At 46.6% G+C, this 24,764-nt stretch overlaps 1 protein-coding gene across 1 annotated transcript in view; it reads right to left on the bottom strand.

Annotated features, from left to right (window-relative positions):
• Window positions 1-3,759: 3,759 nt before the first annotated feature.
• RNF169 (ring finger protein 169) overlaps window positions 3,760-24,764 on the bottom strand; it is a 28,870-nt gene continuing 7,865 nt past the window's right edge. The window contains exons 2-6 of the mRNA XM_067307401.1: window positions 19,865-19,941; window positions 12,995-13,141; window positions 11,621-11,733; window positions 10,201-10,300; window positions 3,760-7,286 (exon numbers count right to left, since the gene is read on the bottom strand). Coding sequence (XP_067163502.1) covers window positions 6,075-7,286; window positions 10,201-10,300; window positions 11,621-11,733; window positions 12,995-13,141; window positions 19,865-19,941 — 1,649 coding nt within the window. The 3' untranslated portion in view covers window positions 3,760-6,074. The remainder of the gene's footprint in view (window positions 7,287-10,200; window positions 10,301-11,620; window positions 11,734-12,994; window positions 13,142-19,864; window positions 19,942-24,764) is intronic.

Here is a 24,764-nt window from a genome sequence, read left to right as displayed (position 1 = left end):
TTTAGTGCGAGTCTTGGGGAAAGAAGGGAGCATACAAGGAGGACCATTAGATGGGCAGAAATACCGCTACCAAAAAGCCTCTCGAGTGCAAAGCTAACACGTGCTCCCCGTTTTCTCAGCTGCTTGTTCTCACCTGCTAATCTCAGCATCAGCCCGTCCCAGGGCCACAGCCAGGTGCCGGGGGAAATCCCCTCCACGCCGCGGAAACGCCGGTGGCGTTGCTTCTGGCTGCAAGGAGCCCCCGCCACGCTGCAGGGACGAGTGACCGCCCGGCCGGACCCCGAACCTGGCCAGGGAGTCGCTCCGAGTACAAAACACGCTTACTAAAAACCCCAATCCATTCCCTGGTCTGGCTGCGCTGCAAACAGCGGCGTGGGCACAACCGAGGGGGTAGGGACAAGCCGTGGGGCGAGAGGGGAGACGCGGGCGAGTTCAGAGGGGCATGAGAGCGGTGGCATCAGCAACCTCACGTCGCCAGCGGCAACCATAACACATTCAGCAGCAGGGTTTTGCTCGCTTCCAAACGCAGCGACTTCAGCAAAAACAGGTAGTCGACTGTAAGAACCTGGTTTTATTCCATTTTAACCTCAGCCTTTGTCCTGCGGTTAAAGTCTTCGTTGCTGTTAACATGTACACAATATTTGTACACAGTTGGCATGTTTCTGTTTTTGTGACAATTTTGCACAAGCAGGATTTACTCTGTTCCAAATAACAGAAGCCACAACATGACAAGACACCTGCATGTCATTTTACCCACACATTTTACACATGCAAGTAAACAGTCTTTCAGTAACTTCCATTGCTTTTAAAACATTTGGATGAAGCCACAGTGGTTCAGTTGAGACCCAAAATGACCGTAGTCTTTTACCACACTGGTGTTCCCATTGCGAGTTGAGGATAACACTAAAGCACAACGATTTAAAGCATATTGGAAAAAGTGTAGCAACATCTATATTTGCTTTAAACAGTTTGACAGTAAACACCAAGAAAACCAGGCATACACAAACCCCCTCGTAATCAGTTGAAGATTTTTCTGTTTGCATAGTGAGTAGCTAATTCTAGATCTGGTCGATGCTTTGCAGTGTTTTAAAGATATGGGGAAGAAAAAGGTTTGTATCAAATTCGTACAACACAGAGAGATCATTCCAGCTTCCGAGCTACAGTTCACGTCAGCATCACGTCACAGTTTTGCACCTAGCCGCGCTCTACAAAATATCCCACCGACCTCTCTCACAGTGACACGCTCGACCTTCGCGGCCACGTCCGAAGGGTGAACAAGAAACGGTCGCTAGTTTTCCTCCGGCGTCTCCCTCGCGGATCGGAGGGGACAGCTTCCCGTGATGCGCTCCCCCCCGTGCCCAGGACGAGCTCCTCATCAACCTTTCCCGGAGTGACTACAAGGTGGCGACGAGATCTCCAGGAGTCCAGCTGGAAGCCCTGCAGGGCTTTCCTGGAAGCATCGCTAAAGGCCTGCTTGTAAAATCGGTTATAGTCTTTTAAGGCTTCACCTCCCCCCTTGCTTTCATCGATAACATACAAAGAAGTGCTTGTTCCAGCTATACTTCGTGACTACTGCGTACTGCACGTACGATAGCGTTTGAAGAAAAATACTGACGATACAGAACAACGCGATACAATCATCTTGCGTGGTCCATTCTTTTGGCACTTTTCCTTCATTTGTTTCCTGTTGGCTGTTCTGACTCCAAAAATGAATCCTAATACATCTTTTCCCACGTAGGAAGCTCCAGAGAGTCAAAGTTGGTTTTTCGGAGTCAGACGGCATCTTTGGCAGATACAGTCGTTCCGTTATGAAACGAAAAAAAAAACAACCCCCCCCCCAACCCCTTCTGGTCACAAGGAAGTGCTACAAGCAGTGCAATCGCTTGACCTGTGTTTTTTCTTTTCTTCTCCCGAGAGGGCACGAAGGCGAGAGGCAGCTTCACATTTTTGGAAGGACGTGTACATGCCTGCGCTGGCCCCAAGCTGCAGGGACGGCATTTAATCCCAGCGAGCACCCGGCTGCAGAACGGAGGAGGAGCGGAAACTCTTTTCAAAGATAGGTCAATAAATACTGGATTTCATTTTAGGGCCTCTGCAGATCTTGCGCTGCATCCGCTGTTCGGCAAGAAGTATTTCGCTTCTCAGATGACGTTATTTGGGGCAAAGGAAGCGTAACGGCTGCCCTTTAAATGCGAGAGGCTGGGGAACTTCTGCTCTTTTAAGTGAAATTATATACAATTACTTTTTGTGTAAGTTTATGCAAAATTAATAAAGCATTCATCGTCGCTTAAAATCGCCTCTAGCCTCATGCTGACTTGAGCGGATTTCAGCCTAGCCCCAGCCATGCTCTCACTAGCTTGGGAAGAAGGTGACACGGCCTACACTAGCCGATGGGAAAACGGCAGCCGCCCGGGTTTTTCCTCGGTTTTTAAGCAACCAGACGGAGCAGGTAACGCAGAAACGCGGCCAGCGGTTTTCTTCGAAGGCTAAAAATCAGTGGGCTAAGAACCTGCGCGATCATCTGTGGACATCCAACCTCCGGAGAAAAGATCAGCGCAACCCTGATACATCTCCTGAAAGCTGCTACTGCGCGTCAGCCGTAACGTCCTACCAAAAAGGGGACCGACTTCGGGGGGCCATAACTATTCCATGTTATGATTAAAAAAACCCAAAACACAAAAAAAACCAAAGGCCTCCTTAAATACTGATGCAACAGGCTGCATGCGACGCACCCTCTTTTGCCGGGACCCGAGCAGCTCCCGCCGAGCCGATGGGAAGCTTGTGCTCCGGGTCGCCGGGAGCAGGCTGCTGCAGGGAACGGATGGGCCGGCGCCGCTCTTTTCCATTAAGCTTTTTTTTTTGGCTTGAGACAAGTTCCCGCTTAGGCAGTGCCTCCTGCGCTTCCGCTGAGACTCGGATTTAAAAAGACAAAATGAACACGCAAAAAACTAAATATTTAAGTCATCTCTTTTTTTTTTTTTAAAAAAAAAGAAAGATTTTTAAGACGACACTGGTGTGGCGTGCTGGACTCCAAAATCTACTCTAAGAGAGACAAAAAGGATACATTCAGCAGGTAAAACCCACGTAAATCTAGTTTTTCTTTTATACGTTTGCTCAGAGAGCGCCCAGCAGCCCAAGCCTGGAGGAAACCGGCACGAGCCCAGCGAGAAAGGAGGCAACTGTTTAGGGAAGTCTGATTGAGGGATTAACCCTGGGAAGGGCAAGGGAGAAGGGGATCTGGAAAAAATCATAGTAAATCTAGATGCACTTGGAAAGTGCAAGCTTTAGTTCAAAATTTAGGGGGAAAAAAAAACCCCACAGCAGTTCAGGGGAAAAGCTGCGGGTTTCCATCCTTATTCTTTAGAGCCGTTGCAAAGGGCAAACTCAAACCGATGCTTTTTATCTCCGCGCCGCTCTTCTGGGTCCAATCAAGGCTGTAATTTCTCAATTTCCTTCCGGTTCACCGCTGGTGTACGGGAGCCCAGTTCAGTTTGAGTCCCAAGAACTGCACCGGCTTCGATGAGCACCTAACGAGGCTGCGCCTAACGAGGCTGCAGTGCCTTAAGAGGGCAAAGCTCCCCCTCCGAAGAGGGGACGGCAAGACATCACCCACGAGCCCCGACACGGAGGCCGAGCAGGCCAGGTCTAGCCGAGGGTGGAAATCTGGCATGGGGTAACGTTTTTAAACACCCAGTAGTTTGTGTGTTAAGGAGATATATATATATATATATATATATATATATATATATATTACGGCATCATCGCTATAAGATTTCTCACAATGAAAGCGTCAATCTGTTGAAATATAGTATTTAAAATATATAAATTTTATCCATTAAAATATAAGATTTCTTTTAAAAAAACAATCCAGTTCAATTAGTAAAAAGCTCCAGGGTCCTTGCAGTTACATGAGTATGCCAAAAGAGACAAAGAAAACTGGTTCCCATTTTTTCCCCATTTCCGATGGAGGGAGAAATTTTAAAGTTTTTCCTAACAACAGGTGCATCCAGGAGGAAACTGGGCACTGACAATTCTCTTAGATCAGTCCCATCCGTGTTAACGGGACCGCTGACCTTCCCTTCGTGCCACGGGCCAGTGGCAGGTTTAACCGGCTGCACGGCAATGATGTGCTGCGGGTAGGTCTTGAAAATACCCCTTGTCACCTGGCGCATGGGTCAGCACGCCAGCAACAGCGCGGAGAGCCCTGGAGAAGGTCCCTGGGGACCCTGAGGATTCCCCCAGTGAATACACTGCAAGGCAGCATTCAAGGATGAAGCTGAGCTGTGTTTTTTGAGCTTAATTACTAGTAATAACCACGGAAATGATTTCACTGCTAATGGATGGTGAAGAGAGGCGTCAGGTAGAAAAAGAAAAGAATAAAATGTTCTCTCTGAAGGAACACTGGATACGGGATTGGGCATTTAGGTCTCCTAATGGTATCCTTATTCTCTGGAATTGGTCCAAGGAAGAACAATCAACATACTCTGCCATGAGGTAAGTGGACAATTACTCAGCTCAAACCATCAGGCTAGCTGGAACATTATTGTTATTTAGGTAAGATCCATGTCACGATCAAGACACGAAGAACCCGGAGGGATTCTGACTCATGGTGGCACAGCCCATGCTGCTGGCCACATCTGGCAGACAACACGCGCTCCACCAAGTCAGGAACCTCAACTCCGGCAGATCCGGCTCTCCCTGCCCAGGCTCTGAGCTGGCTGGACACCAGCAAGCTCCGACCCGGACGCCGGACGGCTGGCACGCGCTGCACCTGACCTCACACATTCTGCCTTTGAGTGGAAATTCTTAGCGCAGTGCTCACCTGAGCTTTCTTAGCAGTATGGATTCCTGCCTGAAGATGGCTAACTCGGAGCACGGAGGACCGGGCAGGCTTGCGTGTTGTGTACGTGTCCCCACAGGCCAGGAGGGCTGGGCTCTTGTCCCAACTCTACCACGAACTCATGAAGTGCCTGGGAAAGGATGATGATGTGTCAGGTAACTCAGGATGCCTCTGAGTGCCACTGCTGAACACGTAAGGACAAGCCTTGTGGGTGGCGAGAGCTCTCAGCTATCTCAACTAGTAGGAGCCTGCAGGATACACGTCAGTACGGACAACCTCCTTCCTAAAATCACCAGGCCAGCGTTTCCCTTTCTAGATTTCAAGTGTTAGTGGGAAGAACATGAAATCCGCTCTTGCCTCGGTAAGAGACGGGGACTGGGAGAAGTTATGCAGAAAGGCGTCACAGAGCCCAAGAGAACGGCTTCCAGCTGCTCTACCCAAGCTTTCCACTGTATCATTAACATAAATGAACAAGTTCTCATAATGCTTTTCAGTAAAATCCTTATTTTACAGCTTCCTTCAATGCCTTTGGCTGTCTACCTAAAGAAAGCAACCTACGATCTGTACTGCTGGTGCAGACAGTGAGATACATTCAGGTACAGGTACTATAGGAGGACATATTTGGTACTTCCTAGCAGAAATACGAATCTCAGCCTCCTTCCCAAACAGTCCCGTTGTTATAAGTTTATGCCAAGTCAGCTCATTCAAACACTTTGACATAAGTAACAGTCCAACCACCACAGCTAGCTGCAGCATGAGGAAGATATATGAGACAGGCAGAGAGGAAAACGCTGTTTCTCGGAGAGAAACAGCCTAATTTCCTCTCCGTGAGCAGAGCTCCGATTTCTCTTGGCGTATCACAAATGGCAAGACGATGAACGCATGAGGTCCTTACCCGGTACCTCATATAGTGCTAACCCAACGGCCTTAGCTAGGGGAACCCAAACATCACCAATTGCATTTACATGCATTGCAGTGTATTCACGGTGAGGACTGACACTTCTTGCAGACTGATGGACCAGAGAGGTCGGAGGATTTTTTTTCTCTTTTCTTTTCTTTTTTTTTTTTTAAACTCTGAAAGGACTCTGGCTCCTCTCTGAACTGGACCTACAAATGTCTTACCACCAAAAAGAAAAACAATTGTGTGGGTGGAAGTATGACAAAAAATAGTTTTCCTATAAGATAATCTGATAAACCTCATTGTCCTCTAGAAAGGCAACATTGTCCATCAGTGCTACTTAGCACCCAGAGTGCTCTTTGACCGCAGGAGATACCGATCTACTCTAACTTTCCGCCTATCCACTGTCCTATTCTCACTGTCAAAAATTCGCTGCAGATGTAAGGCCAGTCTCCGGTCTTCCTCCTCCTGCTGGAGCTTCTGTTCCATCTCCCTTACCAGGCGATCATCCGGAGGCAAGCCCATCTCCCCCGCCGTGTGCCTCAGTCTTTTAACAGAACCGTTGTGTTCCAAGTGCTTTGTTTTGCAGCGTCTCTTTCGTCCCCGTCTCAGCGAAGGGGGCTGTTCGCCAATGATGTTTTCGACGGAATTGCAAGTACTGTTCTGTACGTTGATCAATTCGCTATTGTTCAGGTATTTCAGCTGCTTTTTTCCTGATGTCTTGACAGGAACTCCTAGCGCGCTGTTGTCAGGCAGTGACGCGCTGACTCCAATTATTCTTCTGCTCAGCATTTTTGGGCCGATGCTAAGACAGGATTTGTCCATGTACGTGTTCATTTTTATGTCAGGAACTTCTGACACTCGTGTGTTTAGGGAGGTTCCGTTTGATCTCGCATCTGGTTCAGCAGAGCTATCGTCTGTTGTTAAGGCCTGCGAATCTCTGTTTTTCTCACTCCCTCTTACTGGCTTCATTTCGCTGATAGAAGGAAAGAAATCTAGCTCTGGGCGAGGGTCTCCTGTTGTGTCAGATGGAAGGTGATCATCCTGTATTTGTGGTTGTTCTTTATTGCAACTACTGGAGTTGGTGATGTCAGGAACCGTGACATCTTCCCCAGGCTCTGAAGCCAAGGACGTAAGAGTTGCTTTAGAGAGAGTCTTTTTGATCTGGCGCTCCTGAAATATTTGCTCCCATTTTTTCAGTATTCGAGGACTGGCTTCATAGGTGGTTGGCTTCTGCAGGCTTCGGTTGAGGTTTCTCGGAGTGGACTTTATAATGAGAGGGCTCAGGACTCTGCCATCAGGAAGCCTCTTTGGAGGAGTACACGGGGAGCAGACGATTGGCTTAAAGTGGTTGAGCTCTTCTGAGATGCTGTCATTGCTCTCGGGGCTGATGGATCGCTCTGGCTTGTGCAGGGCCGAGAAGGATGAAACCGGGTTGAGAACGAGGCGCTTCTCTGCTGTCAGATCTGGGGCGGAGAGGCAGCGATTGTTTTGGGTCGATGACAAAACTCCAACCAGAGGCGTTGACGCGCTGGTCACAGGTGGAACCTGAAAGACAAGGCATCATGGCTCAGAACGGTTGTCATTGTGGAAAGACGGACCAGAAGAATATAGACAAGTTATGCAAGAGAACAGGAAATTCGACAGCTCCCAAACAATTATGGGTATCAATGGCTTTTAGCCTTCTAGGCAATTGTACCTGTTTCTCAGATCATAATGTCTGCCATACCAGCCAGCAGCCCCAGCCACCTTCTTCCTCTTAAGCAAGCAACGTTCTCATCCCACCACTTTAATAATGAGCACAAAGTCCAGTCTCTGCCTTAGGCCCTGTGCTCCTGTCTGCCATCCGCTCAACTGGGGCATACGGCTAGCGCGCTCGGCTCCTGCAGCAAATCAGAGGGGTGAGAAAGCTCTTTGGAACAGCCGTAGCAGCCTCTGCTGGTTACAGCACGTTTCACGGCTGATGCCTAAGCTGACCAGGGTACACTGGAGTCTAGCAAGGTCTGAGTCTCAAGTGTCTTTTAGCGTAAGAGACGTTCTTTGGGCCTCCGGGTTAGGGCAAGTGGCAACCTTCCAATGGCAAAAAGCTTGAAGCAACGCAAGAAAATGAGGGGCTGACAAGCACTGCGCTAGCCTGGCTGAAGGAAGACGCGTAATACGAAGACATGCTCTTCAAGGGGAATTATTTCCAAAGGATCTTCTGCTACCTACCAAGCCATAGGAGAGGAAGAATAAAGACTTGGCCCAGGTTTACCCTACTCAGTGGACACTCGGTGCAAAACGTCATGAGAAAAGACGTCTACGCGGCAGAGGCAGATCAGCGGAACGACCTCTGCGAGCACTGCCAGAACACACCACAGCCACCACGGTGCAGACTGAGACAGCCCGTCGCCTGTAAGAGCAGCGTTTCTTGTCATCTTCAAAACCATCCCCTAACACGGTTACATTTTGGAATGTAGGTGAATGCAACCAGAAATAAGGCAGAAGTGAAAGCTGCACACGCACAAATGCAAACGGCATTATTTCTCTCTAAAATAAAGTGATTTTGTCTGGCAGCTGGTCTGAGACAATGAGAGCCTTTCTCTGCTCGCCCCAAAGCACAGTTGTTTCCACAAGCTTATTTTTGGGGGTCAAACCAAGTTTGTGGAACACCCTCTTAGTGCAATTCTTAATTGGCCAGGTCCACAAACCATCTGCTTTTAAAAAAAAAAGAGTCCTGAGAGGGCAGGTTAGTCATAGCTGCCTCGCTTTGAACTTGATCCAGTTCCTATCAGCTGAGATAGGGACTGACTAAGCTGCTAAAAGCACTCTTTAACGATGATCCACACCCGTGACCTCAGAGATATCTAGCTTGGTGATCACTGGGGTCAATTTAGTATGCCCAACAGGGATTTTACCATTTTCCAAGCAAAATCTCCGAACCAAACTGCCTTTCAAAGGATTCAAGAGGCTTTTGTTACTGATGGGACCTCTAGAATTGAGCCCTCCCCTTCTCCATCTGCGATGAAACTGAAACCAGAAAGGAGGGGTGTCAGCACTAGGAGGTGGAATGTCCTAGCAAGCCACAGAGCTGTCCAGTCTGAGAGAAGCAAAAGCTCTTATGATTTATTGAGGATTGCAGGCTGGACAGGAAAATGTAATGGAAAATAGAAACGTCCCTTTGAGCCCTTGAGGTAAAGGTGAGGTCTCCCAGGTGGTGTGAAGTGGCTGAAGGGAGCAGGGTCCGGCACAGGGGTCTAGAGAGTGACGGCGGGGGGCCCCGCTGCATGCAGGAAGGCTCCCAGGGAGGGCAGAGGGAGGACAGGAGAAGAGCTAATGGGTCCAAGGGTCTCACGGGCAGGCCCTGCCTTTGAAGCATGACGTATCCCCACATCTCCTACCTTGAGTGGTCTTATCCCCACATCTCCTACCTTGAGTGGTCTGGGTCTTTTGATGTGGCACCTGCAGGTGACACCCAGGACCTGGTGGCCCTGGCTAAGCTGCACTGCCTGAATCCGCTGGGACCGCCTGCCGAGCGAGGGCCCACGCTGGGCAGCCCAGGCCAGGTTGCACTCAACGCCCTTGGGAAAACTGCTGCTGCCAGCCACGAGGATCCCGCCGGCCAGAGAGGCACGTTAGAAAGGAGGCAGAAAATGGCCCAGGAGACAGAGATTAGTGAAAGAACTAGAGGCAGAGAGAGAGTGAGCGCAGAAAATTTGCTTCTGCTGGCAAGCGTCCCAGCGGTGCTGCCAGATGCAGTGCAAAGAAAGACGTTCGCAAAGGTCAACTCCAAATGAGTGGAATGTACCCAGCAATTACTGCTGGAAGATCTGCCCGAAAATATTCTGGGTCAGATTTTCAGTGGTGCTTCATAATCACAACTCATTTTGAAGCCAGTGGCGAACTGAAAAGTCAGGCCTGTTGCTCCATCTAATGAATACTGTTAATTCGTTTGGCCTACTGGATTTGAGGGGAAGCAAGACCAGGCCAGCTCCTCCTGTAGTGGAGAGCTCAGTGAAAGAGCAAAAGAAAGTTTACGAAGACCAGGAGAAGAATGAGTTTTGCTCTGTTTAACCAGTTTTGAAAAGAACGGAGGAGAAAGGGGAGGGGTGGGGGACGACAGAAGTTCTTCTAAACTTCAAAAAGATTTTTCTTTAGTCAACTGACGACTCAGCCTTGAAAAGAAAATGAATTACAAAATAAAGGAATGAAGAGTACCCTTCCAATTTCCAATTATCCTACAGCGCTAACAAACAGCTCCGTAAGTTGCCTACTTTTCTGCTCAGTAATTTCTAACCTAGCAGGTTTCTGTTGTGAGTTGCGAGGAAATGATTGGCCCCACGGCGTTAACGCGGCACTAGTAACACCGCAAAACCAGTATTTTGCATTTCCAGATTACCGGCACTGTATAACCTCAGATAAGAACGTTTATACATAAAAACCCTTCCCTACCATGCTATACATTTTCAGAAACAGGCAGTACCTTTGTTTTGTTGGCTGGGGCTGATCTCTGCCTGCTCTTTGATCTCTCTTGAATGGTGTCATTGCAACTCCGACTCCTTTCCACCTTGGAGGTTAGGTTCCTGAAAAGCAGTTGTGTGAAAACACGAGATTGCGTATTATCTTAGGAACAACAAGCTCAACAGCCCTGGCAACACGCAGCAGCTACCTGCGCTTCCTGTGGGGGAGGCATCTGCCTTGGCAGGGCCCAGCTGTAAGAGATTCCTCCTACACCCTCGGGGTAAAGGGATTTGGGAAACAGATTGTGTCTGAGGACCAGATACAGTGAAAGACTTGGAGACCTAAAAGTCTGGAGTTGGAGGGACTAACTCTAAGGCGTCCTGGTCTTTGAGCGGAGCCCCAAATCCAGCGGGGATGTGCCTGATCTCCCTGTGCTATCTGATGGGAATAAGTCAGCTGCTGCCCACCTGCGTGCCAGGGCCTCAAGCCCTCTCTCAAGCCATCGGTTTCACGATCGGTTGAGAATGGGGTGTTGCCAAGAGAGGCCCTCTCTTCGCCCACATTCCCACCGCCTTCCCTGTAGCTGTAGTGCGGCTCATATGGCTACGCTGTGAGTCAGACCAGGCTGACTACCGAAAGTGAAGCCAACAACCCAAAATGTTCTCAGCGTGAGGCGGACTCAAAGCATGAGCCCAACAGGGAGCTGGGTGCCGCTCTGCTTGGTTTCTGGGTCACACCGCAGTGCTGAGGTGAAGCGAGGTACCTCTCTGCCCAGGCTTTTAGCCAGGGAGACCTTCAGGTCAAGGAAGTTCAAGGAGCTGCTGAGGTGTATGTTCTGGACCACAGAATTGGACACAGGCACCCAAGAGAGTCATCTTTGGGTCTGCCCAGAGCCTCGGTCTGTATTCAAGGGCTCTGGTCTAAACACACTGGCACCTACCTATGGCTTATAACGAATTTAGGTCAGAGCAAACGACAGCACTATGAAAATCCCTGTGCTTCTCATGTGCAATCATGTTCAGTTACTCACCCATTTACACTGCATCATGCAACAGCTTTAACTGATAAACTGGGGCGGATGCTATCTCTTAGCATCTGTGCTGGAAAAGAATCCAGCACTCTTGAGTTCATCATGGAGAATGGTGTACTTTAATGATTTTGTAATTTAAATATACATTCAATGATTTTTCTGCTTCATGGGATGAACACGAAATGCATTAACATCCAGGATTTTGTAACAGGTAGAAGGCAATCAGACAGATGCTATATTCTACAAATTTGTATATTCTGAAATTCCAGAAAAGTTATTACTTATTTTGAACTGGAACAACCATTCTAATTAAATTTAAAGCATCTCAGAAATGTTTAGAACAGTAAAAAGAACATCATATTTACATCTGGAATGGACATTAATCAGCTTCAATTAAGGTTCAGCTTCTTACCCTGAAAGGAAAGCAAAGGAGTAGGCACTGGTCTTGGAAACAAAAGCTGACCGATGCGTTTGTTTGCCCTGGAATGGTTCTTCATTCTCTGAATCCGAGAGACGTTCAGGAAACTGAAGTCAATCAAGGAAGAGTTAGCTGACATGTACAACAAAAAGAATCACTTGGAAAATAAAGCTCTTTCTTGCAAAAATATGCAAGTTTCCAAAAGCCCCTGTAGTGATTACATCTAGAGGATATAAAATGAGAATAAGATCTGCCAGCAGGTAAAATGGTCATGAAGTTCTCTTCACTGAAGCTGTAACAACTCAGAAGCTGCCCCAAAATTCATAAATAATGCAAAAATAAACACACAGCTCATACGTGTAGCTGTGATTCAGTGAAGAAAGAAAATTTAATGATCAAATACTGGATGGGCAGGAAACTAGAGAAAATCCTACAAGAAAGGTACTACAGGACATAACTCAGTGCCCACATAATCCTCTATCAGCCATTAATTTTTAAGAGCATTTCCTGTGAAGTCTCACAACCGAAATGAGAAAGAGGCGAAACTCAGCATGAAGAATCTGTTTGACTGTAACATCATATAACTGCACTGTAGAAGACTCATGGAGATACATTCACGGAAACGCACGTGTGCCTGAAGAACAAGAATACACACAGCAGAGCAGTTACTTCTACAGATGTTACTGATATGTTTGGAAGGGCTGCAGCTTCTTCAGTCATGAGTAAAGTGGGTTTCGGTCACCCCAGAGCATGGGCGATAAAGCCCGCGCTCCTCACTCTCTTGTATTTCCCCTCCAGAGTTTCTCAGGGCCCGGTCGTGGGGGACAGCTCTGATCTGAGCTATCCACCCAGACATACATTCATGGTGCTTGTCTGTCATTTCCGTTCAAATCGGATGCTGCCTTGTGCACTGCGGCTGTTCGGGAGTGGACTGACAAGAGGGGACATAAGTATAAGATGGCTGGGGAAGCTGCTGCCCCTGGTTGTTTGCTTACATCCCTTAGATGTCCCTGCAACTCTCTAGTTCCTAAGGAATCCAGCTGCATAGGGCTCAGAGGGGAGACAAACCTCTAGAAGAACATTTGTAGTCATAAACTTTCTTAGAAGATAGTTCTCATTAGCATGGATCTTTATAACCTCTTAGCTCATATCCTCCAAGGGCTATTAGGAAGTCAATCAAATAATCCTGGAAAGCTCCCCTTGCCAATGGAAAAAACCTCCCAGTTTCAAACGAGCAGGAACAGGAGATATTCAGGTAGTCAAGGTTTTAGAAAAGGTAGTTCTTTTTCCAGGACTGAACCTTAGCAGTATCTCACCTATCAGTCTGTCTGTGATGTAGACATGAAAGAGAAATACAAGCTTACTTACACACTCTTGGTTCACTTTCAGCACTAGAGATTCATCTTTTTTCTGCTGTTCTTCCATTTTTCTTTTTCCTCCTTCCATGTCATCTAGAATTAGCTTGTGAATGAGATCCTCAGAAGATTTTTCTTCTTGTAGTTTTTCTTCTCTCAGCTGGAAATAATGACAAAAGAGATGGCATATTTGAAATGTGTTATGTTCTACATCTGGTTGCCAACAAGTATTTTCCAAAAGATTCTGGACACATCATTTAATTTTGTGTCTCCACTTCTTTACTCTAGAGTAGAGTCATTGCCTGCCCCAGTAGCAATAATGTGGAGATGGGTTTGTTTTTACAATGCTTTCACGTTTGCGCAGTCTATACAAATTCCATGGATATTTTCTGCTTTATAAAATAGCAAAGACACCGTTAGGTCCAATGTTTGACAAAGACTTTTCTGCCACACTATTTGCTAAAATGCAGAGACAAAAGCTTTCATCTACTTACAGATAGACAATTATACTGCAAATAAAAATGAGCAAAAATAGAATGCACATACATAACAGTTTCATGCAAGCTAAGACATTTCAATTTTAGTCTTCAATGGACTGTAACACAGTACACAGAACTTGTCAGGCATGTGGACAGTATCATCTAATTGAAAATTTTTAAGAGTTAAAGCAATGCCCATATTAAAACCTGCAAGCTATATGTAAGCCTATCACTCTCATTAGTGATATTTCCCCTGTATTTTCTTTGGTTTTCTCTAATTTTAATGTATCCTTAGACTTTTCCATGTTGCTTTTTATGACTCTGGCTAGTGGCAATTCGGAAAGGCTAAGATGCAACGTTATTTTATCCGCATATGCTGCATTTTACAAATCTGAAGGCTGAAGAAGAAATCCTACAGAGCTCCCAGTGCAGCCCCAGTAGGATCCAGCTGCACTTCCCATCTTTCCGCTGTACTGAATGCTTTGCCGCTTTGCCTTTTAAACTTCATTCACCGCCAGTCCTCACGTATTCCTTTATCATTTATCTTCCCAAGAGATCCCCTACCAATTCTTGAGATGTGGAAGTCCAGTAGTAAGAAAAGTAGGTTTCAGAAACGTGCAAATACTTTCCTTTCTCTCCTCAAGAAAGCAGTTTGTCGCTCAGTGATGACTTTTAACCAACTAATGTCAACTGCCAGCCAGACTGTCCCTTCCTAGCCCGCTCTCCTTCCCAACACATAGAATTATCCCCAATGTGTTCCCCTGTCCTGCTGCATTATTTTGCCCCTCGTTACTCAAGGAATCAAAATGCCCATTACTGCCAGCACCTCTTTTCTGCAGGCTCCCTGGCTACTCCAGAGCAACAAAACCCCTTTTCTCCTCCTCTCCACCTCCCCTTCCTGGTCTATGCTACGTACTTCAGACAACATCACCCAACAGGAGGATAACATCATCCGATTGCCTTCTCACTCATCACCCAGCCATTCACCCAGCCTGCCGCTCACCTCTTCCTGAACTTCAGTCTCGCCCGTAAAGCCGTGAATAGCGCACGTATATACGTATATACACCAGCTCCTCCCTCCTTCCTCCACCCGGCCTTCGTGGGTAAGTCCTCCTCCTCTAGGGCAATAAGCCTGACCCTTGACTGACAACCGCAGGTCTCTCCCAGGCTGATTAATCACAGTTATGGCTAAGCGCTAGGACTTCAGAAACTTCCTGTTTATTCCTCACGCTTGCTCCATTTGGGTGTAGGTATCTCAGACGCTTAGGAAGCTGCCCTGCTGTTTTCCCTCGTATCTTCTCCCAGGCCACCTCAATTTCCCACTTTTCTCCTAGAATAGCAGTGCTAGAGGCCACGGGACCTTCTAGCGCTGAAGAAAATAGAGCTGCAAGGCGTTTACGGGAGCTCATGTACTCATCCTACAATACAGCACATAAAGGCAGTGGTGACATTGGGACAATTCCTATTTTTTCTGAAAACACTTAACATTTTTCTTCAGTGTTGCAGGGGGGAAAAAGCACGGACGTGTGAGAAACCTACCCTAACGGATGAAGAGACAGAGAAAACAGAGTTCGCAATGTTTTGCACAAAAAGCGCACCACGATTTTCAGACTAGGAAGGAGCCCAAATGCAACTGAATCCGAACCCACAAAGAAGAGAGGAGTAGGGAGAGAGAAGATAAAACCAGGAAAAAAACCCTAAAACATTGCTTGGCTGAATGTGGGTATTTAACAAATGTCTTTGAGACCCATTTTACTTCTAGTTTGGCGATATTTTAAGATATATCTTTAAATTCCTCATCTATTAATAATCTGAAGCAGTAACTACAACACGTTGTCTGACTAATAGAGACTATCGCCACTGACTCAGACATGGTAAATAGTCTGCCGTATGTTTCATGAGTGTTAAACAATATTTCTGAACTTTAAGAGTCCTTTGTTAAGCATCCAAAAATAGATTTCCCATCAACTTTTATCGCAGGGGTGATTTTTTTTTTTTTTTGTTATCTGAAATACCACCGAACTCTTTTATCCCTTCCACATTGCGCATGTGAAAGGAAATCCATACGGAAATCTTCACTTTTTATCTAACTTATAAAATTACACTAAATTGCCAATTTTAAAGTCACAAAACATATGTAACAACATAGAAGAGTATTTAAGACCTTTAACCAAATCAATGGAACAGGTAGTTGGAGGGACAAGCACGACCTTGGATAAAAATCAACACAGAAAATCGGGAGGCTGTCCTGAAGAGCAGCAGTTTTACAAAGGAGGAAAATAAACATTTAAGGAAAAAGCCTCTCTAATTGAAAAGATGTCCTCTGTTTTGCAGACATCCTATGTTTACCTTAAGCAAGGGTGTTAATATTGGCATCTAAGACAATCTTTGCATATAAAACTTGGAGCTGTGTTTCTGTTTGCCCAAGAAGTGATCCAAGCCAGCCCGGCTGTATGAAGTCTGCAAGCCAAAACTTCTAAATTTAGCTCACAAGCAGCTCTCGTGATATCCTTACAGTGGTCCTTCATCCCCCTCCAACTACACCATGGTTATACCTAGGTGCTTTCTACAACCGATAGCTTATAGAAAACTAGGAGAAAAAAAAACAAAACCAAAAACAACCATTTCTAATCTTTATTTTAACTAACAGGATTCTGCCAGGACTTTAAGTCCAAAATTCAGGTTGCAAGTAAAACCAAGCTCTAATGGTAAGATTTGTCCTAATTAAAAAAAACCAAACATCTTGTTAAGTAGCCTAATGCAATTATCTCCTACAGAAAGTACTTACAAACACTGCAGTACTGTGCTAGGACACGAGGATTAGAAACTGAAACAAATCAGCTCGAAACATCCAACTTGGCAGAAGTATCTTATCCTATCTTAGCAGCACCTGTGAAATATTGGATTTAGTATCATCAGCTGTTATTAGCAGTACCTCTACCAGAATGTGCTTTAACCTGTCTGTAGCCCTTTCAGATATCACGTTTGGAACTTATAATGTTCTACAAGCAATTGATATTTTTAAAATGGTAATTTGCCTCCAGAAATGACAATTTTAGGCACATTATTACTCTCGATATTAACATTCATTTCCAAAATGCTGGTAAACTCACGTTTGACATCTTCTCTTCATCCCAGTTTGCTTGCTCTTTCCAGGCTCACTCTCCGAGTGAGGCTGCTCTCTCTGCCCATGCTGCTGGGAAGCTGCATGTCAGCACATGCCTCAGGTAGGAGTTTCCCTACTGATTGCATAAGCTTACAAGCAATAGACTGCTTGTGATATAAAGACAGTGTAACAGGATAAATTATGTTTTTGGTACACAGCTATTGTATGCTCCTTTGGAAAAATGTAACACACAGGAGCACAGAGCAAGCCGCGTGAAAGAAGAACAAAAAATTCTCAGTACACTGCACTTAGGCAGACAGAGACTATTTCATCTCGTTCTGAAAGCCAGTTCCTCCATGATGTTGAGAATATTACATTATAAGATTATCCACTTCAAATAAAAAATTCTCCAACGCGTAATTAAGGTAACTACTTTGTTTTCGGCTGCAAAAGGCTGGGAAGCAGGTCAAGAGCTAGAATTTATAAAACAACTTACGCCTGTAAGATGTAAAAACGGTTTGAACACTCATCTGCCTCCCTCAGGAAGAAAGCCAGCATGGGTTATCCCCGTTTCACAGGCAGGGAAGCTGAGATTGCATCTCTTGCCTCCAGACATAAAGGGAAGCCCAGTCACAGGCAGGCTTAGCCTCCGAAATCTGAGTTCTCGCTTCCTCCTTAGGAGACGCTGCCCGATTCTGAAGTTTCCGCAAGGCAGGATACAGAGACAGCAAGAAACTCTTGCTTTCACTGAGCGGCCGACGTTCAAAATTTTGCTCGATTCAAGGAAAAAGCTCAAGTACGTAATTAGTTGCCATTTTGCCAGGTTAATTACACTGCTCTTTTCTCACAAACTGCGATTCAGGGAATCTCCCCGCACTCCAGCCCTTTCGGATGAAGTTCGTAAAAAGCGTGTTTATGTTACGAGGGGAAGGAAATCTATCTCCCATCTGTCCGACAGCAAAAAGGGGAAGACAGAGGGGCCAGCAGGCCAAACAGGAATCGGACAAAAACATCCCATACCCAAACCACACAAGCGGCAGAGCCAAAACACCAGAAACATCTTAAAATATTTTTCCTTTTCATATTAGCACTGGACTATGCACAGAATGTTTTATTCCAGGTCAAGCAGTAGACACAAAAACCCCTTTGCTGCAATCTCACTGTGGTCCAAATGTGCTTTTTCGAATATTCACACATCTAAACTGCCAATAACTCAGTGATCAGGACTAGCGAAAGGTGACAAAGTATTCACCAGCGAGGAAATCGGTCCTGCGCAGAAGCAATGCTCATACGAGCGTTTTATGGAACATGGGAAAGGAGATGGCTTAATCCTTCCAGAAGATCCAGATACGCATCAACCTGGAGGCACTTGAAACAACTTCAGAGCTAACATCCTGCCCCGCTGAACTCAGGCAATTCCTGCTTCTCCAGACACCCGGGAAATTCTGGCCTTGCCGCTGCATCGGAGACATCAAGCAACGAGTCTGGCGGGATCTGGGAGAGGGAAGGCTGCCAGAAGAATCGCAACAGAAATCAATGCACTTCCCCGCTGGCCAGGCTCTTTGCAGTCACAGGTCAGCGTCATTTCAGACTTGGGGAGAAAAAAAAAAACATACTCCTGATCGTATTAGGAAAGTTTTCCTTCATACCACAATGAAAAATAAGAAGTTTGATTGAAAACGCAGGAAAAAAATCGGTTCCTGCCGAAATGATGAGTCAGCTCCCGTATCATCATGGAAGACCTACCACTCACTATTACCAAGAAGTTTTGTAAAACCCTGGCAAGGTTTATAGTTAATACCTACACAAAAAGCTTTACTTCTTCTTTGAGCCAAAGATATCCTGAACGTTTTCATCCATGTTCACCTGGATGCACATTTAAGTTAGTTAAGGAGTTACACTTTTATACAGATGAGATCTCTACGCACTTTGTCTTACGCTGCTGCCCATACCACCTGGTTTTGAGCAAAGTGTCTCTCCAGGGGTAAAAATGCCAGAAGTCACAATGCTTTATACACCTAGCACGCTTGTCTACTAGGAAGAGTCAGCCGGACACAGAAGAGTTTGTACGTACTTAAAATCAATTAACGAAAGGCCACAGTCAGCCAAAGCTACCCTAATGACATGGTGTGATCGGGGTCGTAGAGCGAGGGGTCCATGCATCCAGGTCACTGCTAATTCCACGCATCGGGGAAGGCAGGAGACAAGGCTCTCCATAGTCTTGCAAGCCTCCTCGCATGCATGCATCTCCCAGACTAGTCATTTAGCTTAAATCTCAGTATTAACCTACTTAGCATCATTCAAACCAAGCTGTTTGCTACCTAAATTTTTCCAACCCTTCCTGCAGCTGAGATTTTTAAGTGAAAACCGAAATAAAATTCTCTCTCGATGGCAACTGTTCCTCTTCCCCGCAGGTAAGCTAGTCAGAAAGAGCCCGGACCGATCTCTCAAAGCAAAACGCCATCGTGGAGACCGGGGCCCCTGAACGACGATGGCGTCTATCCACGCAGACAGCCAGCAGCATTTGGGCCGAGCCCACTTTGCTGCAGCAGGATTTTGCAGGGCTCCGTGCAGAGGGAGCGACGACGGAGGCAGGGCCTCGCAGTGGAAAGACACATTTCAGAAAGTTAGGAGCGACTCAAAAGAGAGGCTAGAATGGAAATCATTATCCACTCGGCTCCTGCAGTCGTTGCTTTCACTGTAGCGTTTCTCGCTTAAAAAGCGGCCAAGTTCCACAAGTGACTAGCCACTGGAGACAGTTTGGTGATTTATATTAAAAAAGCGCCTTTTTAAATGTCAAAAACGCATTCCCAGCCTTTAACTCCGAAATAGCTGAAAAACTTTTTTTTCCCCTGCCTCTCGATTTTTGTTTTTGAATGACATTTTTTCTTGCCTAAAAATAGATAGGAAGCCTTAGTTTGGAACAGAGTGTTTCTGAGAAGGCTGTTAGCGAAGCAGCGAGGCGATGCATCACGCTGCAAGAGTCTTTACAGAATTACATTCACAAATACAGATGCTCTAATAAACCCTGTACGACTGCACAGTTGCTCGAGCTCCACCGCGGAAGGTACATTTCCGTCTTCTGGAAGGCAGCCTAAGATAGCAAAAACTGGCTTCTACACGCCTGATTACTGCCAACATTTTCCTGAGCTGGCTGAACAGCATAAAGGGAATAAATGACCTTTGTTACAGAGCAGGAATAAAAAGCTCTTCGATTCTCCTTATAGGTGGGACGGCGTTCCTGCAGGAAATCCAAGTTACTCTGGAAGAAAAACTGCAATTACACAGAATACTGTACCTTCCTCAGCTGGCTTTCATATTCTTCTCGGAGTTCCCCTGGTTTGCTTAATTTAATGGGTGCTCTGAATATAAAGTCTGGAAAGAAAAGGAGAGAAAGGAAACGGTTTTTAGCGTATGACGACTGGGCTTGTGTGCTATTTTGCGAACGGGTGAGCTCTCCCATGCCGTTCCAATGACCACACAAGAGGCTCTGCAGCGTTTTGTCCAACCGCATATATTTATGTTACAGTACCGCTATCAGAGCTCCGTTATCAGACAGAAACATTCAGAGCGCGGTGGCCAAGCAATGACATTTTGCGCTTTGGAGAGTCTCAAGGCTTCTTGGCAAGCAGTCGAGCGATCAGAGAAGTATTACGAGGATGTAAACACAGAGGTTCAGCAACAGCCCGGAGATGTCACGGAGCATCTGAGCGCTACAAGTAAAAACCAGCGTTAAGAGCCTACTGCAGCCAGACACCTCCCAAACGCCGGCCAAGAGCAGCAGCGCAACACCCCGAACTCATATACGTGCCCTTCCGCTAGTTAAAACACGCCACGGCCCGTTGCTGCTTTCTGCTTAAGCGCCCGTTTTGCTCATCCGCATCCCCTTCGTCCGGGCGGACGTTCGCAGAGCCACGCTCTCGCCGCGCGGCCCCGCCGGCCGTCCCGAGAAAAGGGCGCTTTTATTCCGCTCGCGGCGCCCTTAGCAATGTCAATATTCCTAAGTCACCCGGGCAGTCTGCTCCGCGGCTTCCCGGGTAGGAATTTCCCGTCTCGCTCCCCGCTTCCTCCCTTCTCCCGCAAACGCAAGAGGGAGCAGCCGGGGGGGGGGGGGGAAGCACCCCCAAACGCACCGGACGGTCCGGGCTCACCCCGTTACGGCGCTCAGGCGCTCGGCCGCGCCGCTGCAAACAGGACAGAGAAAAGCAGCGGGAAATGCCGGGGGTATTTTCCTTTTCCCGGCGCGCCCAAGTTAAGGAATATAAACCGGCGACCACGCCGCGGGTTTCGTTCAGCGGGCGTTTTTTAATACTCAAATGCCAGTATGCTGAATAAAAACCGAAAAGTTCACTGCGGGGTAAGTAATTTAACTCCCTTTGCAGCAGCGAAGGCGAGTGAGCAATCTGGGGCTTCCTGTCTGAGGCGCTAAGGAAAGGGAAGGCTGCCAAGTTTCAAAACTCACGAGATTTTTCCTTACGATTCGGTTCCTTTAAAGGGGGGGGGGGAGAAAAAAATCCCTCGCAATCAAACTTATCAATCAGTCTACGGACTGGACTGCGAGGCTTTTGCGTCCTTTAAAAGAGCTGGCAGGCCTCTCGCGAAAACGGATGCGAGGATTCTTTGTTTTTAAAGGAAAACATCCTAAATGTCCCAACATGTGTGATAAAAATCCCAAGCAGCGGCGATGCTGAGAAAGCCAGATCGCATTCCTCGGCTCTGCCTCTCCGCCTCGGCTCCTGCCAGCCAGGCCAGCGGCTGCGTGTTTGCGACCGGCCGCGCTGGAAAACTTCCCCAGACTTCTCAAAATGTTTTTTCAATTGTGTCCTTGAGCGGTTCCAGGTCTTTGTGCGTTTTATCGGGCTGAATTTCCACCGAGACGGTCCCGACGGCAGCAGCGATCTGTAACGCGCCCGCAGCAACCTCCAATTACTGCCGAATGTTTAAGGCTTGTCTGAGACCTTATCTTCATAGCTAAAAAGGTGCATTTTCCCCCCCGAGGGTAATAAAAGCGTATGAGCTAACCCGAGGGAAGCACAAGCCACGTCAACTGTTTCGTTGCTTACACGGGTTCAGCAAGACGGCAGAGTTTAAATAATAACACCACGCTCATGTGTAAAGCTGTGCTGGTTTAGCTAAGGTGGTGCAACGTCAGGCGGAAGCGTTTTTATGTATAGCATCTTTCTGTAGCAACTCTTATATTTAATAGATACGTCAGAAGAGACAGAGAGTCCAAATTCCTATCTCCGCATGGAATAAAGAGACTAAACCAAAAATGGGAACCCCCTCGCGGCACAACCGTGTATCTCTATTTACAACACCCCATTAGAGCTTCCTAGGTGGGTTGATGCTGCACGGTGGCAACGCGTGGCCATCGGCACAGCAGCTACAAATCGGACCAACTGGTCCCCACGCCCAGGGAGCAAGACGGGATTTTTTTGCTGTCTGCGGCTGGCTGTGACCACATACGAGTTTTTTTTAAACCGCAAAACGTGATTAGCACTACGTGCAATTCTGTGCTTCTTTTCTTGTAAGGCTTAATGCTCCGATTCCCTCGGATCGCAGGAGCTGAGGAACGCTGCAGTTCTCCCAACCCTTATTTTTAACTCGGAAAGCGGTGGAGACTTCCACAGCATGCATTGTGTGTGTTCCTCTAGCACATCTCCGCTCACCTGGACCCCCTCTGGTCTACATCTTCCTTTTCTGAAGCAGAAGCGACAGCACTGCAGCAGAAAGCATTGACGCCCGTCCTGGTGGTTGAGGCCATCATCAGCTCAACCGTGCAGATGGACATGTTTGGCCAACCAGCCCGCAGCGCTGCCAGCAGGTGAAGCTGATGCCTCTCTGACCTTGCCCTCTGGTTCTTCACCTGCTGTAGGCGGATGCAAGCTGCGCACGTTCAGATCTCGCTGAAGGCACGGGTCCAGGGCAAGGCTGTTCGGCTGAATAAAAATAAGTTGAACTCGTCACCTTCATTCGGGAACTGTCTGGTTCCTGGGTCCATCTTTCAGAGGCTCCTGCGTTTTGCCAAACCAGTGTCATCCTGCAAATCAAAGCTCTCCCATTCGCAGCAGCTAATCCCGCTCATTAACCGCACCCCTCTTCCACAGACACTTTTAGAAGACTTTGGAAGGGTTTTTTTTCCCCCCTTTATTCCTGGCAGGGATAATCAAAACCTTGAGGTTTTCCCCGCTTTCCTTTTAACTTCGAGAAGCTAATGTTTATACTTGCAGATTAAAACAAGATCTTAATGCTTTCTAAACATAAAAAAGAACTTAGAAGTTGTCGGACTGCGAGCAGAGAGGTTTCGAAACAGTTTTTCAACATGAGCAGTCATGCTAGTTCTCCTAAAAGGAGCTTAAGTTTATTAAGGAATGACATGAAGATATGCCAAAGAGAGCAGAGAGTTGGACTCTGTGATGCTGGATGTCCATTGCAGTTCCAGGATTACGTGCAAATATTTCAGAGCAATAAGAATATGGGAAACACAGTTTAGGCAGGTTTTCCCCTCTTTCCTGTCCCCCCCGTCCGAGCTCGTCAAAAAATAAGATTCTTCACAGCAATGAAGTGACAAAAGAAGGAAAAAGTAAACATTTGCAAGGGAGAGAAATTCTCTGGAACAGTTCAAGAGGCCTATTTGGAAACAAAGGCTTAAAACCAAGAACATTTTGGCTGCAAATTCCTAAATTCTTCACAAGCAAAAGTATCAGTAATGATAGAGCTCCAGGAACACTTTCAGCCGTCGTACGCCGGTGCCATGACCAAAATACGCGGTGCTGCCAGCCCCCACAATCGTTGGCGATCGCGGCAAACCCAAAAAAGGAGCTAAGATTAATCTAGTAAAAAAAACCCCAAAACCAAAAAACATGCAAACCCCCAATGTTTTAACTTTTTCTCACCCCAGAGAAGCCCATGTAACACAACAGGGTTCAGGCCAGTTCTCAAGTTCTCACGTAGAGCCAAAAAACCCCTATAGTCTAATATGAGGGAGATAGCTATCAACTTACCGTCATTTCTCCCCCACTTGATACATCCTAAATAGGTCAGGACCAATAATTTTAATATTCTCACGGCAAGAAGTCTTCCCACCAGATTTTGTTTGAACCGGACCCGATTTAGGTTCATACTGGACTGATCCAACTCACCTAGCACCAATATTTAGGCACAGAAAGAATCAGTTTTGCTTGTACCTTTTGTTCGGTTTCTTCATTTTCTAGAGGCTGGCTTGAAGAGCTAGCAAAAGCATACAAAGCCACAAAAAGTGGATCTATATATGCATTAAAAGCAAGACAGAAAACAAAAAAAAAAATCCATCAGTTCCTGGGAACAGAGGGCAGATAAAGAACAGCCCAGTGTTCAAAAGTCTAATGCTAACGTGTTTAGGAAAAGACTGTGATCAGACACGTCAAGGAGCAGGAGTTTAGAAACAAGAAGCAAATCACGACGATGGCATAAAAAGTTAGAAAGGAAGGTATTTTGGAAGAACTTTCTTGAATACTGTTTCTCATCTATTTTTGCGATATGTCTTGCCTGGTTTCTCCAAAAAGCTAACACAGAATGACAGACTGGGTTTCATATGAGGTATATATATAGTAAGCAGTTCCTATAATAGGATTTATAAAATTTGTGAGTCTTACGGTGGTATAACTAGATGAAAGGCTGTTTAAGCTAAAAGGAAGGCTCCAAGTTCACGAATACAATAGACCGTAAACTGCAAGCTCTCTCCCAGGATATGGGCGAGAACCAGTGATGCCTCCGCACGGTGGGCTGAAAGCTAGTTTCAGTGAAGATGGGAGCTGTTAGAGCCGTGTTGGTATAAATCCAACAGATGTGTTCCTGCTGGTAGGAAACCCCCCGGGAAGAAGCTTGGAATAAAGGAAGATGAAAGATGGGAGAGGCCGTGTTGGCACGTGAGGGAAAGAAAGAGAAGATGTGGCTTTAGAAAGCTGGTGAATCCACCTTGGAGCAGGCAAGTAAGTTTTGAGGTGTCAGTAATTATCTTCCAGGCTTCCTGGAGCAGAACGGTTCTCTCCAGGGTCATGGAGAAGTGCACCTATCTCCACAGAAATGAGGAATGAGAGGGGAAGCAGGTACTGGAAAACCGTAAACCAGGAGGCTTACTTTCAACACGTCAACAGGTACCGTAACCAATTATTAATCAATTAGCAAGGACCTAGAAGATAGTAGGCAGATGACAAACT

Source organism: Apteryx mantelli, chromosome 1 (genome assembly GCF_036417845.1).
Source record: "Apteryx mantelli isolate bAptMan1 chromosome 1, bAptMan1.hap1, whole genome shotgun sequence".
NCBI lineage: Eukaryota > Metazoa > Chordata > Aves > Apterygiformes > Apterygidae > Apteryx > Apteryx mantelli.
The sequence above is the reverse complement of the archived record's forward strand: the minus strand, read 5'-3'. Positions and strand labels throughout refer to the sequence as shown.